This window comes from Syngnathus leptorhynchus, chromosome 8, assembly GCF_054491065.1.
Source record: "Syngnathus leptorhynchus isolate UIUO chromosome 8, UIUO_Slep, whole genome shotgun sequence".
NCBI classification, from domain to species: domain Eukaryota; kingdom Metazoa; phylum Chordata; class Actinopteri; order Syngnathiformes; family Syngnathidae; genus Syngnathus; species Syngnathus leptorhynchus.
In genome coordinates, this window is record NC_141202.1 from 2571345 (window position 1) to 2586850 (window position 15506).

The 15506-nt window shown below is 45.8% G+C and overlaps 2 protein-coding genes across 4 annotated transcripts; one reads left to right on the top strand and one right to left on the bottom strand.

Annotated features, from left to right (window-relative positions):
• Positions 1-3510: 3510 nt before the first annotated feature.
• Positions 3511-12727, bottom strand: adar (adenosine deaminase RNA specific). 3 transcript variants are annotated; one of them, XM_085918925.1, is made up of 16 exons: positions 12645-12727; positions 9001-10358; positions 8602-8807; positions 8332-8527; positions 8065-8267; positions 7483-7618; positions 7150-7379; positions 6908-7064; positions 6654-6822; positions 6474-6567; positions 6291-6404; positions 6072-6199; positions 5809-5991; positions 5542-5654; positions 5182-5309; positions 3511-4996 (listed from the first exon to the last, which is right to left on the bottom strand). In XM_085918925.1, the coding sequence occupies exons 2-16, from the start codon at positions 10276-10278 to the stop codon at positions 4684-4686; spliced, it is 3648 nt and encodes a 1215-aa protein (XP_085775051.1). In that variant the 5' UTR covers positions 10279-10358; positions 12645-12727; the 3' UTR covers positions 3511-4683. The 3 variants fall into 3 exon arrangements, with proteins under 3 accessions (XP_085775051.1, XP_085775049.1, XP_085775050.1); XM_085918923.1 differs by having other exon boundaries at positions 8602-8924; XM_085918924.1 differs by lacking the exon at positions 12645-12727 and adding an exon at positions 11503-11834 and having other exon boundaries at positions 8602-8924.
• Positions 12728-13508: 781 nt separating this feature from the next.
• LOC147051751 (E3 ubiquitin-protein ligase TRIM35-like) lies at positions 13509-15177 on the top strand. Its single transcript, XM_085918329.1, has one exon. The coding sequence runs from the start codon at positions 13522-13524 to the stop codon at positions 15094-15096; it is 1575 nt and encodes a 524-aa protein (XP_085774455.1). The 5' UTR covers positions 13509-13521; the 3' UTR covers positions 15097-15177.
• The last annotated feature ends 329 nt before the right edge of the window (positions 15178-15506 follow it).

The following is a 15506-nucleotide window of genomic DNA, read 5'->3' on the forward strand; positions in this document are numbered from 1 at the left end:
AATACATACAAAGCAAAAAAATAGGCCAAACAACTTCTAGTATAAAAAAAAACTTGTAAGATGTGCCACTTGTATCTCAAAGCACCACTTAGTCATTCGATCCACCAAAGTGTGTGATTCAGTCTTGTAATATCTCATTAATGTTTAATTGTCAACGCCACAGAGCGTATTCAGCATAATCCCGGCTAATGAGACCATTCTACCTGGCTTTAATGCTATGAATACGACGTGGCACGCGGGCTAATGTTCACCATAATCGGATGAGCTCAGCTCTCAAATTTGCGGGGGAGCGGATTAAAGAGCGTACTGATCACAGGTCAGCCCGCCGGGCGTCAATAATGCACATCATAACGTACAATTATATAATATTAGTCATGTGCACAATTAAAAAGACATGCAGCACTTCTTCAATGTTGAGTCACGCTCGCATCATTTCGTGTGTTGTTTCAGGTGGGAGGAATTAGTTAGAGGCTTGTTTCTAAACCGCATACGTGGTTTTATAATGGAATTGAATCGGGGAGTGGCTCATAAAAGGTCAAAGTAGATACAAAAAAAAAAAAAAGAAGCTTTTGTATGGACGATAGGGTGCAAATGATGGAAAATGGAAGGGCGGTGTAATTGCAAGCTTTGTTTGGGGCTTTAATGGAGGAGGATGTGCAAATGAGATGCTTTCAGGTTCTCCATCAAAAGTGCAAATTGTGCCCTTTCGACATCCGAAATCTGATTGTCGAGTTTTTCCCAAAGAATAAAGATTAGAGCGACACGGAATTTTTTTTTTATTACAAGAAAATTAAAACTGAACATTTTATGAGAATATGAATTTCACAAATAAATAAAAATAAATTAATTAATTAAAAATAATAATAATAATAAAATAATAATAATAATAAAATAAAAATAAATAAAAAGTTAGGGAGGTCACTTCAAGATACTTAATTGGCCGTGTCGCATATTAAATAACCGGCATTGCATTGTGATGCCTGGATGGGCTGACCTGTAATCTACAACTACTGCTAGATGGATCACTATACTTATACGACACATCCATCCAACACAGTGAAGGGCTTTATTATTGCTTTTCATAAATCTTTACGCGCTATGAATCTGAAGTCTCGGAGCATTTTTTTTTTTTTTAATGAAACCATCAACACAACACTGAAGAAAATGAATCGTGGCTTATGCCGCCTGCAAAACATATTCAAATCCGTTCCCTCGCACAAGCCTCGGTGAAGGTGAGCCTACCCGACATCATTTCCGGATAGAACGGATATTAAATCACTCCATCGTCAACGTCATGACTAGAACGTTGCCCATGATAAAAATAAGTCTGACATGCCACAAGAAGGCTGGGGATGAGATTCAAACCCAGAGCCTCTGAAATGTGAGTCACTTGTACTCAACACAAGGCCCAACGTGCTGCTGGTGTGAAACATTTTTCAAAATACAGACAAATTGAACCCGAGACGAGGGGCTTGACTGACATAAAATACTACAGGACTGACTTTGCCAAGGCCGACCATCATTTTTGCAGCATCGGCAAATAGATACATTCCAGTGCACACACACACACATTTCCACTCTTAGGCACTTGATGTCACTTTAACATTCCAGTCGGATTTCTTCCAAGTGCCATCACAAGATGAATCCGATGTCTTTTTTTAAAAATATAGCACAACTGTTCGCCCCCCCCCCCCTCTCAGCATCGATAAGACCCTCATAAGATGCCACGTCCGCTTCAGGCTTGGTTTTATAGACTCAAGGTCTGGAGAAATGGCTGTAATAGTGTCGGGTGTGATTGAAGAGGCCAGCGGTCCCCGCCGAGCGAGCGCAGCTGTCTCTACGCCAATATTTACAAGTGGCACGCTGCGCTCCTCCAAAAAAATAAAAAAATTAAGTCTGCGTGACGTTCAAATTTATGTTGGCAATGGGAGATGACTGCACTCCAGAGTCAACTGGGCCCGAACCTTCACTCAAATGACGCCATTGGTTTGTCTGACTCACGCTGCGCCACAACTAGTCACGTGACCACTCTTTGTAACTCAATAAGGCCTCCTCATCCCCACCCACCCACCCACCCGCACTTCCAAGTTGTTGTGATCTCGTCTTTCCACACTTGACTCCATTGAGGTCTCAGCTTTTGAGATATTCCCCCTTTCCCTCTTCTCATTTATTTCCTTTGGTGAGCATCGATTGGCCCCCCCCCGAGCACTCGGCTCTGGACTAATATTTCACTCCGAGACCCCCAGCTAACCTTCTCACCCTCCTACGTGCTTGTTGTCTCACTCTTCATCATTAGTCCCAGTCTCAAAGTACTTGACTTGAGGCTGGTGGAGAGCATTGATTGAAATGCGCTCTCATTATTGAGCACATACGCACGCATAGCTGATGACAAATTAGTTGGGAGCTAATAAGTACATGAGACGTCCTACAAATCCTGCATGTTGTTGAGTTTGTTTTCCACGAGTGTCTTTGGGAAGGGGTTGGGGATATTGTAATAAAATTATTTATGAGTAACGTGACTAATTAGCTGGTAATATTGTCATCTAGTCTCTTGACAGGAACGATGATTGCTCAGTCGTGCCGAGTTTGAACTATTGCGTCATTCGAGATCAGGGGCGTGTTTCGTCATTTCGGGGAGGGATGGGGGGGGCAGGCAATCCCAGTCACAAAGTCTTCAGATAAAGATTTTGATGATTATTATCGGACAAATTGGAGTTTTGACCAATTTAATAGACTCGTGTTACTCCCATTCCTCTTGATTGCATCCTCATTGGCTTTAGCTGTTGTCAGTTAAGCAATTTCACTAGAATTATTTTGTAGCTTTGATTAAAAATAAATAAATCCCCTCACCTTCTTTTTGTTGTCTTGCCAACAGGTTTGTGGGGTCAGCTGCTCCGGTCTTCTTGAAGCAAATCTGTAAATCGCACAGTAAGATGGAATAGCTGTCGTACATTTTGAGATTTGACTCAGTACTTTTAATTTCTAATGGCTTGACTTACTTTGCACTCTTTCATTTTAGTCGTTTAATCAGCCAGGGTTTCGAGTGCGCCTATCGAAACCACTTCAACACCAGCCGATGCATTTGCATTATGACTTTGAAGGGTTTGAGAAAGCATCATCTCCTTTTGCTTTTCAGTCCTAACATTGAGAGCACACAAGAACCCGCCTAGACAAGAGTTCTTGTGAATGCAGGTCACCCCGGCCCGCTTCCACAAGGTCTAGTTGACATTCACACCTCTTAAAGCTCCGAGCTGCTCACGGTTTCATCCCGGGCGATGCCATTTTTAGCCCGGCTCCCTCGTGGAGATAGAAGCATCAAAAGCCTTCGGTGGTGTTTTCGGCGTAGCGCCTAGATTTGCGGCAAAGACGGGCAATCCCTGAAGGTTACATCGAGCGTTCCTCTCATAATTCAGCCCAGAGGTAAAGAAAGCCCCTCTCGTCTGACCTCAGGGCTAAACAGCAGATGCTATATGAATTTTGGATGAGAGGAAACCTCCAAACAAAATGGGATGGAATATGATTAATTTATTTTTTGGGAACATATCTTCATTTGTAAAAAAAAAAAAAAAAAAGAATATCAACCAAAAAAACACAAGATTAAACCAACATAAACGTTTGAGTGTCTACAATAAATTGCAAACAGGCATCGAGAGAGCCTTTTTTTTTTTTTTTTAAAACATTAATTAGAAAATAAAAATCCTCTTCTAAAAGATTTTAAGAGGGCACCAATTAGAAAGTTGGAACCTTTTGGAAACGACTCACCAAGGAATGAACTTTTTCAATTCTAACCTAAGCTTTCAATCAATTCCTAAAAAAAGAAATACGGGTTGGATTTTTAAGATCTTTTCCACAGGCGTCAAAGTGGGCACAGGGGAAGAAGACGCAATAAAAAGTCAAACTTACTTTCCGGTGGTGTGCATTGAAACTTGGACTCTCTTCTTTTACTACGGTAGGGACAATTTGTCACACATTTGAGCTACTTATGATTGGACATCATTTACATTTAAAAAAATAATAATAATTTTAGTCGACAGCAAATGACTAAAAACGGACACGGGACAAAGTAAAAGAAATGTGACCTCGCGAAAGTGCAACACGTGTGCAGCCTGGCGGCCATGACATCTTTTTTTCTCATGTGTGTAAATATAAAAGCATAGGATCGGTGCACGATACTCTGTTGTGCTAACAGTAACCACGGCGACCACGTTACAGAGGGATGTTTTCATTGCTGGTTTAAATCACGAGCGGCGCCTTTTTGTCCACTCGAAAAAGAAAAAAAAAGAAATGCTAAGTAAAGCTGACCGCTTCTTGAGGGTTTTTTTTTTTCGACTTCACCTTTGGTCCTGATGAGAGAAGGAAGCCACCGGCGGGTCACGTGATTTTCAGACACGGGAACCGACCAGTGGGGCTCAACAAAATGGCGCGTGTAAAAACAAAGAATCTGCCTTCCGTAGCTGCTTTGTTTTGCTCCGTCCTTCTCTTGCCATTTCCACAGCCAGTCCTCCTTCAGGCTTCTCATCTCATCTTCCCTTCAATTCAGTCTGTCCTTTCTCATCGGTCCGTTATTAGCCGGTAGCGACGCTTCCATCAGATGACACATGGGGCGGCCAGTGGCTAAGCTTTGATTGTCCTTTTTTTTTTGCCCCCCCCCCCTCCCCTCTCGATTTTTCCAGCCACCCCACCCTACGCCTCCGCCTGGTTGTATTCCATGGCGCCGCCGTTCCGAGCAGCGCCGAACGCGGCCGGCGCGTTAGCCGCCTCCTCCCGGGCCTCGAAGCTCTTCTCCTCCAGCGGTTTTCCGATCCAGGCGCCGTAGCCGTGGTCGCCGAGCGCTTGGAAGAAGCGGTGCTTGGCCAGCTGGAAGGAGCTGGCCGCCAGCTTGGCCTGAGAGTACGAGTGCATGGCGAGGAGGTCGGGGCGCTCGCAGCGCTGGCACAGTGTGCGGAACAGACAGAACAGGTTGGATTTGGACACGCGGGACACGCCCAGCTTGCTCCTGTTGGAACCAAATTTGGAGGACACTTGAAGCGTGATTGAAAGCAAATCATAATTCCCAATGTGATGAACACTTTTTTTTTTGGGGTGACAAAAATGTTTAGGGCGTTCATCTTTAGCGATTCCACTGCTTTGGAAAGCTATTAGCATAAAAAAAAAAAAAAAAAAACGAGTTAGCGGACATACCCGTCGAGTTTGCCTTTGGTCCCATCCAGAACCTCCACACTCGTGTGGTCCGGAAGGCTCCAGTTCACGCTGGACTCCTTGGTTTTGCCCGTGTGACGCGTCGAGTCGTACACGCTGACTCGACCCACCTGTGGAGGCGTCAAAGTACTGCTTAGTATCAAATAGCTAATTCAGTCACACGATACACCACAACCAAGATAATTAGTGCAAACGTCGTCACATTTCACCTCGCAGTGAGAGTGACTCACTTGTTTGGTGCCGGAGAATCAATACGCTTGTTTCATTGATAAAGAAAAACGGCTGGAGGGCTGGCTTTGATTAGTGAAAAGAACACAGAGTGATTTATGACAGTGTTCTCACCTCGGGGTGGTTTAGCTGGAAGGGAGGGGGGAGACTTTGGCCGAACGCGTCGCCATCTCTGGCCAGCCGACAACACACGGCACGAGTCAGGTGACCGTGGCTGTACAAATAGCCTGTACGGAGAAAAAAAAAAAAAAAAACCCAAACAAACATAAAAAACAGCTCAGATAAAATAAAAAATAAAAAACCAAAACAAAAAACAGCTCAGATAAAAAAAAAAAAAAATGTTGATACAAATATTTAAATGATAAAAAGACAATGGCTTACCAAGTGTGATGGACTTCAGGTAGATGGGATGCAGAAAGTGAGTGAGCAGCGCCCCCTGTAGGCCCAACACGTTCCAGCGCAGGATTTTATCACTGCAACTCATGGTGCGCAGCCTCTCCCCATGCTGGATGCCATCCCAGGTGGGCACGATAGCGCTGGACTCGACCGGGATGGTTCCCTCGCCTTGTAACAGACCCCGAAAAGGTCACACGGGGGGCGGGCCTCAAAAGTGCGCCGTAAAAATCATCTTTGTGTGTTCTCACCGTTTTCCACCTTGGTGCGCAGCTTGCCTTGCTTGGCGTTCTCAAAGAGCGGCTGGTGACAGCCCACCTCTTCCCCCGTTTCGCTGCACGACTTGTCGAACAGAGCGCCATCGCCGCATGGCGCCGTGCTTCAAATGAGAGAGCGGTCGGTCGGAATGTGAAAAAGTGCCCGTGCGGCAGGCGGCGAGGGAGGGAGGAAGGCGGGAAACGTCATCCAACCTAATGTAGAGGTGAAAGGTGATGTCGGATTTGATCTGCAGTTTCTGATCCGCCGCCGCTTCGAATATGCTGTCGCCACCTTCAAAGTGCTTCAGCAACTCACTGTACAGAAATCTAACAAAGGGAGACAAATTTGGCATTCATGTAAAAATAAAACGATTAAAAAAAAAAATCAATTTGTACCTAACAAATCCCCTTCTGGAGATAATTTCAGCATGGCCATCATTCACAGTGTCTCCTTTGAGGCTTAGCTCCTCCCCTTTAACGCAGCGATTGCCTGAAACGAACAACCCAGAAACAATGTCACAGATGAGTGAGTCAAAAGCAATTTATAAATAAAATTTAAAAAAAAACGTCACACACCCGTGCCAAGGCTGACGACGGTTCCCAGGCCTTCCCCTCGCCTCATGACGATGGTGGCCAGAATTTTGCGTCCCAGCAGGCTGTGCTGGATGCGGGTGGTCAGGGCGTTGAAGCGCTGGTGGCTTAACATGGCGATCTGGTCGTGCAACGTGCTGCCGCTCACGGGAAGCTAGAAAACCAGAGTTACGGGACCGTAAGAAATTTGTTTTTTTTTTTCCTTTGACCCTTCAAAAATGTAAGTCTGCTTTTTGTACCTCGGCGGGGATGAGTTCTCCGGTACGGGCTGCCCTCTCCGCCTCTCCAATCAAAACGCGCAGCGCGGCGTCGGCCGCTTCCTGCTTGCCTTGCTTCTTGTTGGAAGCGCAGACTGGCGGGAACCAGCGTCCACCCAACTTGGCCTGATAGGTGAACCTGAAAGCCAGGAAACGGAATCAAGACTTGCTTTTTTTTTTTTTTTTTTAAATATGTTATAAAAAATGATATTCTCCGCGCTTACTTTGGCTCGTGCGCGGACCCCGACTGGCCCACCAGCCGAATCTCAGCCGCAAATCCTCTGGCCCGGGCGTACTCCAGAAGACCCGACACGGCGTTATTGTTCAAGTGGTTGATGAGATCGCCCACGCCGGCCTCGTGGGCCGCTCGCAACTCGTCGGCCGTCAGGGGCGGCAGAGAGGGGCAGGTCCCGCAGCTGTCGCTGTCGCTGGAAGAGCCCAGGGGCAGCTGGGGCTGCGGCGGGATGGCGAGGAGACAAGGAGAAAACTTTACAGAACAAACAAGTCAAGCAAGACCATCAAACTTCCAGGAGTTTCCTCCTCTTGCCGCTCCTCACCTTGTTAAGCTGCAGCCTGCCGTCGGCCATCAATTCTTTCACGGCCTCCTCGGCTGCCAGCTGGCGCGCTGCCTTCTTGCTCGGAGCCGAGGCCTCCGCAAACAGGTTCTCGCCGACCTTTACTTTGTACATGAACCTGAAGGCCAGACGCGAGAGTTTAGCCTTTGAACTGGGAATGCCATTTGAAATTGGATCAAATCCACAACGATGGTGTGTAATTGTTGCAACGAGGGCATCCGCTGGTGCAGAAGAACAAATGGCTTGAGGCAAATTCCGAAAACACAAGCTCGCTGTGTGTCCTGCTCAGCTGACTGTGCAAAAGTAGAAACCACTCAGCTGACACACGACTGTGTTTCCTTGGGGGGGAAGACCCAACTTCAAATACAGAGGGGGTGGGGGTGAGCACTTAAAGGGATAGTGCACTTATTTAGACAATTCCAGCAGTCCAAACTGTTCCTAATTAATTGGATAATTTCTCATGTACATTTAATCCTTCAGAAAAAAAAAATGGCATTTTTGCTACATGTGCTCAACGAGTAGCAACCAATCATATCTCAGGTTGCGAGTGTCACATGACCAAACCTCGGATCATGCGGCGGGCCAACTTGTCCGGTGATGATGAATTCGATGGGATTCCCGCTACGCTGGCTGTACTCCATCAGAACGGACACGGGGTTCTTCCCGCCGAGGAGAGAGCGTGACAGCGGCTGGCGAGGTCCCTCGGGCATGCCCATCACTTCCACCGTGCCTCCTCCAAAAACCCCTCCGGAGCCCTCAATGGTGCCCTGGCAGAAAAAAAACCAGTTAATTATTTGGTGGTCATTATCCAAAACCCGAGTCCCAACTTACATGAGAGTCGGAGAGAGCGTTCACCGTTTGGTCCATCCCGGCGGTACTTCCTTCGTTCCCGCTACTCGCGCCTCCTTGCATCTCGCCGAAAAGGATCAGCAAAGTGGCGGCGGCGGCGTCTTTCTTGGCGACCTTCTTCGCCGAGGCTTCCACGATGGGAAACAATCTCCCGTTCAGCAGCACCTGCATGCGGAATCTGGTAGGCGGAGCGCAAGCGATCAATTGTGCAGCAAGAACAATTTTTTTTTGTTGAGTTCCAGGTGGACTAACCTGGGGTCATGGGATGGTCCCGACTGATCCAGGAGTATGAACTCACAATTGTGTCCCAGATATTGGGCGTACTCCATTAGGCCGCTCACGGGGTTCTTCAGACGGACCTCTTGCAACTTGGCCCAAAGGTTCTGCGCCGGCGGGGCGGCCAGCGACACGGCGACGGTTCCCACCGGGTTGTCGGCGGCCGCTCTCTCCAAGTCGGTCTGTTTGCGAATGGCGTTTAGATATTCGGGGATATCATCCGAGGCCCACTGTCCTTCCACGGTCATTTCCTCCTGACTTGCGTTTAAAGTCGGAGGTTGAACCGTGGTGGGAGACAGCTACGGGCACAAGCGAATTAAATTAGCTGCAAACAAATCAAAGGTTTAAAAAAAAAAAAAAAAGGGGGGGACGTACCACTTCAGTCTTAGGCAACCAAGGTTCATCAAACGGCAGCGGCTCAAGTTCTGGTATGGCCTCAGGCAGCAGGAGATCCTTGACCTGATCTTCTACCTTGATCATGTGCTGGCTCTGCGCGGCTTGCAGGGTCCTCCTCATCCTCTCTTTGCGATGGGCCGAGAGCTCCCAGGTGGGCGGTTTGACGTGGCCGTTCTTCACCACGTCGCCGAGCTTCTCCAGGGCGTACAGGGTGGAATTGACCTGCTTGGAAGTCTTCAAGCTCATGTTTTTGGAGAGCACCAGAGCGGTTACCGGCCCTAAGTTCAACAGGTGCTGCAAAATCTCCTCCTTCTGATCAGGCATTGTGGAAATTTGAGCTCGGCGACTTTGTCCAAATGAGTCTTCTGAAAGCGACGACTCAGAAGAAGAGCTGGAAAACTTTGAATCGGCGTCGGAATCTTCTTCTTTTTCTGTCGTCGTCTCTAACTTGACTTGTTGGGGTTTCCCCAAAAGAGATTTTTGAGGTTGCCCGTCCCTGGCGGGATTGAAGTATAAAGTCCACTTTGGAGGGGCGAGGCCTACCTTGGAGACTTTGTGTGACTCCAACAATGAGTACAGAGCCTGGTTGACCACCTTTTTGGGAAGATGTAGTGTTTTGGCTAAAAATCTAGCAGAGACACTTTTGGTTGGATTTAAAGCCTTGTGCACCCGCTCCCGAATTTCTGGAGTGAACGTGATGACCGTTGGTTTTTTGTAGAGGGACACGCTCTGAAAACTATCGCAGAGGGCGTTAGCATCGAAGTGCCATTCCCCGCCGTATTGACTCTGAGCCTGCTTTGGCTCTCCGGCGAGATTGGGGGTCTGGCTGTGATAACCTCGACCCCACTGTGGTTTTGGATATCCACTGTAACCTGGCTGCTGCGGGTACGAGGAATTATCGAAGCCGCCGGGTTTTTGCGGATTGACTTTGAACTGGGGTGCCTCGGCGCTGTGTCCTCTCAGAAACTGGACTTGTAGGTACTGAAAAGAATTGAGGACAGGGTGGGGGGTATAACTCTGCGAGGGTGTGTTAGGATTGGGAGGCTTCTTAGTCACGCTTGGTACGGGCGAGGCAAACGGAGAGGATGCTACGCCACGGACAGGTCGGTCGTAGCAATACGGCTGTTGGAAGTGCGGGCCGCTTCCCGGGAAGGAAGCGGATGGGCCGGGCCTTTCCGAAGGTTGCCTCGCTTGGCGATAAGGCGGCGGGTGTCGGTAATAGTGTTCGTTGTCGAGCCCGCCTCTACCTCTGCTCATAGCGCGAGGGGTCGAGTAAGATGGGGCCCGAAGCACACCGACCGGAAAGCGAACCTCGAAGGTCGCAGGAGTGAGTACCCCTGGATGACAAACAAAAACAAAATTAGATAGCAGAAGGGCGTAGGGAAATCCAAGAAGAAGCGATATCCTGTTAAGACCTTTCAACCTGGCGTGATCAAGTGTCTCTGAATAATGTGCAGAAAATGTACAATATCAATACCGCATCAGGGAGCTTTTTTTTTTTTTTTTTTTCCCTCCACAGCAGAAATTCCTACTCGGCGATCTAAAAACGATATCAGTACCATGGCGGCGGGGAATAGACGATGGAAATCAATACCGCGCCTGCCGTTGTACGCTCCGAGAGAATTATAACCTTGTCAGTCAACAAAGGTGACATACTGTCCCCGGGCCCGGTCGCAGGGAAATTCAATCCCTAGGTAAAAGGAGGGTGGTGAATAATTTAGATCTTCTTGTGACTATTCCTTTTTATTTTGAGCCTTGCAATGTTTTGGATGAGTGTGAATTTAAAAAAAAGATGTGACACAGTCTGTCACCAGACTATAAAAAAAGTTTCAGAAAGAGCGTTAGTTAGGTGCCGGCACTCCGTTTCAGCCGCAACTCTGTTTGACTATTTTGACTTTAGCCAGTGACAAAACACCAAATACTGAGTCAGGTTTCTTTCAGTCAGCAGCCCGTCACATCGATGTGAGCAGATCTGAATGCTGTCCAGCTAATGGACGACATCACAATAATTAGGGCTGACAAAAGCCCGAGGACAAACGGGAATGACGCTGGCAATGACAGTCAAACTTTTAGGATTGAGGATTTTTAGAACCCCCTCCACTGTTTGTTTTGCAAACTTAAAACGTCACTTTATCTGGTTGGACTAAGTCTTGGGCAGAAATGCACTTGAAGACAGAGAATAGAATAGTGACAGGCATATATTTATCTTTTGCAAAAAAATAAATAGAAATATAATTGCAATATATAATTGTCAGTGCATTCTTTAGTGTTTCAAAATCAAATTCAAATCAAATGGGTCTATTACAAGTTGAGAATATATAATAACCGTTAGTTCCACTGTGCTAGTGGGAGTGGAATATATCAGAGTCTTAAAACCACGATTGGAATTCAAACGAGTAGCGAAATAAAAGCAAAATATTTCTATTTGATGCAAATGCGGTTTTTTCCCAAATGATTTTTTGTAATTCACATGATCCTCACCTTGTTATTGGAGGTGGCTGCGATGAAGAGTATAAAAACGACGTGGCGACAAAAGTGATAAATAACACGCAAATCCCAGCAAAGGTTTTATAAGATTTCTTCCACCTTCCGACAGGTTTAAGAAGCAAAAAATGAAGACAAAAAAATAGAAAGGCAAGTTAAAAACGCACTAGTTAATCATTCAACTGATTTTAGCGGCTAAATCGTGAAAGAGGACAAAGTAAAAACAAAAAACAAAAAAGAAAAACAAGCCACGAGGGAAATTTAGTTTCGATTTCGTTTCTTTAAAGAAGGTTAACTTTCGTTTGAGTCATGTGACCGGAAGACAGTATGTTGGACGTTGCGGTAAAACAAAACACTAATTAAAAACTATTCGAAGTTGACTTTTGTAAAGGCAGAAACTATTGTGTGTTGTATTGGGCATTTTAACGAGAATAAAAACCCACTGGTGATGTTAAAAAAAAAAAAAAAGCACAGACACAAAACAATAACATGTCAATCACCAAACAAGAGCACGTGTTGGATTCAGCCCTAAAACGCAAGTCACAGCCAAGAACGCAAAACGCATTAAATATACGGACTGCCTTATTTTCAGCTTAATTTTACGGACAGTCCGTAACAAATACAAATGTGCACCACTCTTGTACAGTCTCGTGTGTGCATATTTTTACGACAAGAGCGCACATGTAAATTGCGCGTGCAATTATTGCACGTAGTATAGAAAGTACACTATTAGGGTGAGGGTTATGCATATTTAGAAGAATAAACATTGACAGACAGGTGCACCAACAACAACATTAAAAGTCATCCGGAAGAGCAAAGATGAAATAGCTTTTTGTGTTCGTTGCAATTTTCAGGTGGCGAAAAAAAAGGATCAACAATATCCACGCGCTAATCTAATGGCTGTACATTATATTAAACGCGTATGGAGCGATTCTTCAGATTTGTAGTTTCAAGAGTGCAAAGCATCGTTAGCGGCTCTTCAAGCTAACGGAGGTTAGCCCGTTTAGTAGCCCGGAGGTCGCCACTGCACCAATTCTAACCTGGCGCTTGGTTCGCAGACCTTTCGTTATCCACATGATACAGTTTCGTCAACAACTCTCAAAACGTCTGACAAAATGCTGAAAAATTCCAGCCCTTACCTCGACCCACTGTTTTGTCCCCGCTGGCTCTTGGAAAAGCGTACTGCGGAGATGCAAACAATCCCGTACACGATACGGGTAATTGTGACGCATTTGGCCTGCGACAAGATGGTACCGATTGTCGCGGGATTATTGCGTCACGAAAGTGAAACGTTTGGAATCAAAGTTGCGATTCTCAATTTTAAATATTTGTATTATTCTCAAGAAAAGACTATTTAAATGAAATGTCTTTTCGCAATTGGTTAAATGTAACTAAATAATATTATTTGACATATTTTCCTGTGTATCAGTGTTAGAAAAATATTGAATATAAATGTAAATATGGGTTTATCATTATTCTGGATAGTTTATCAATGTTATACTGGTGGCCAGCGGGCCGAACTCGGGGCTGTCCCGATTAACTTCTGAAAATTAAAACGTTTATTGTTGCTAGGACCATTGAAAGATGTAATACCAATTTTACCCAGGAGATGGCGGACATCGTTCAGGGTCAGCGCCTCCGAGGTGTAAAGGTTAAAAAGGTTTACATGGTTGAATCTTTCTTTAAACTTGTCGCTGAGGACTGCGTTTGAGGCCTTTGTATGATTAGACCGACCCGGAAAGTTGGCTGTCTGCCACAACATGAGGTTGTTTTCCCCAAAAAATAACCGGGTTTGTTAGGTCTGTAAAAAAAACAAAAACATTGTATGGTACATCATCAAGCTATTTTAAGGGTGCGTGCTTTCCAGTTTATTGCTTTTGTTTCGCGAGTTTTGTCATCTGGGTAAGTTAGTTTGATGGGTTTGAGGTAGGCGTGTGTTTTTTTTCTGAGGTCGGGGCAAAATAAAAAGAGAACCTGTTCTTGGGGATCTGGTAGTGCTCGTTGAAGGCTTGTTAAATGATGGCTCACCAAGTTGAGGAGGATCTCCAATGTCCGTCCTGTTTGGACATCTTTAAGGATCCCGTCTTACTGCCGTGTAGTCACAGCATCTGTCGTACATGTGTGGAGAAGTGGTGGGAACACAAAGTCAGTCGGACGTGCCCAGTCTGTAGGAAACCGTGCGGAACGTTGGATCTCCCTTCGAACTTGGCTCTAAGGAACGTGTGCAACACCTTTTCACAAATCTCAACGAAGTCGGAGGACATCTGCCGCTTGCACAAGGAGAAACTCAAACTCTTCTGTTTGGACCACCAGGAGCTTGTGTGCCTCATCTGCAGAGATTCAGAAATCCACACCAACCACAAGTTCCGCCCCATTGATGAAGTTGCAAAAGATAAGAAAGAGAAACTCCAAGAAGTCCTTCAGGCTGCAAAGAAAAGACTGAAAGAATCTAATGAGATAAGGGACAACTCCAATGAATATTCCGTGTACATCAAGGTCCAGAGGGAGCGGGTGGAAAACAAGATTAAGAAGGATTTCGAGCAGCTTCGGCGCTTCCTGCAGGTTGAGGAGGAGGCCAGGTTGTCTGCTGTGAAGGAGGAAGAGAAGATCAAGACTCAGATGATGGAGACAAAAATTAAGGCTCTCAGCACAGAGATGGCCGCTCTCTCAGACATAATCAGAACCACAAAGGAGATGTCAGAGCTGATGTCTGACAACCTTTCCTTCATAAATAACTTCCAGACTTTGAGGACCAGAATGCAGGAGCTGTCCGACGAGTCTGAGCGGCTCCCAAGGGGATTTCCCCTGGAAGAAGCCAAACACGTAGGCAACCTAAAGTACAGCGTGTGGGAAAAAATGAAGGAAATGGTCCCCTACTGTCCCGTCATTCTGGACCCCAACACAGCCCATCCAACCCTCAGTCTCTCTCCGACCCTGACCATTGTGAAATTTGGAACAGACCAGCCGCGCCCAAAGAATCCTGAGCAGTTCAAGTGGAAGGGTGTGCTCGGTTGTGCTTTGGCTTCGGGAAACCACGTGTGGGATGTTGAGGTGGGAGACAACACAAACTGGACAGTGGGGATGCTGTTGGGGGATCCTTGTCAGCCAAAGACCATGAAAGCATGGCTTTTTGCATGTCGTCATGAAAAATACAAAATGTTTGTAAAACAAGACGTCTCTGACACGGCGGTGTTGCAATCAGGGCTCGATGAGATGGAATACATCACAGACCGGATATCGGTCCGTGAGTGGGGGGGTCCTTTTCTGCCAAAACCCATGGAAGCAAGCGGTTTGCCAATGGTGAATGTTGAGGAGAGAATAATCACAAATGGGAGAGACCAAAGTTCTCGTCGTGTGAACATCCCAACATCCTTTCCTCTGCCAGAGAACATGAAGAAGATCCGAGTTCAAGTGAACACCAATGACCGATCGGTTACATTCATCAACAGTGATAACAACACGAGGTTGAACTGTTTCAGGCTCGATAATACCTCTTATAATGATAACGAGAAAATGTTTCCTTACTTTTGGACGAATCATGCAACTCCTCTGAAAATACGTTTATGTATACCTCGTGTTATGACTCCCTGATGGGGTGTGGGTTTATTTTTGCTCCAGATTGTCATCGGGCATTCTTTTATTCGACTGACCTGTTCAATAAACTCTAAATAAATAAAGACATACATTTGAGAGAAAAGTTGTATTATTCATGTGTTTGGATTTAACGTAACTCAAAGACGTGTTAAGTATTTTTTTGTCATTTGCGGTAACGTCCACTAGATGTCAGCATTTCTCTACTGTGAACTTTCCAGACGAACGCTAACAGTTGATTCCAAGTACGTATTATACTGCGCTGAAGAGCGCCAATCATTTTGTGACCTTTTTTTGTTTCTTCTCTTTACCTTCAATACCCTAAATAAGAGACGGAGCGGGTCTATTGATGAATTTTGCAAATGATGAACTTCCATCACTAAAGAAAGTGTCCAAAAAAATGAATGCTG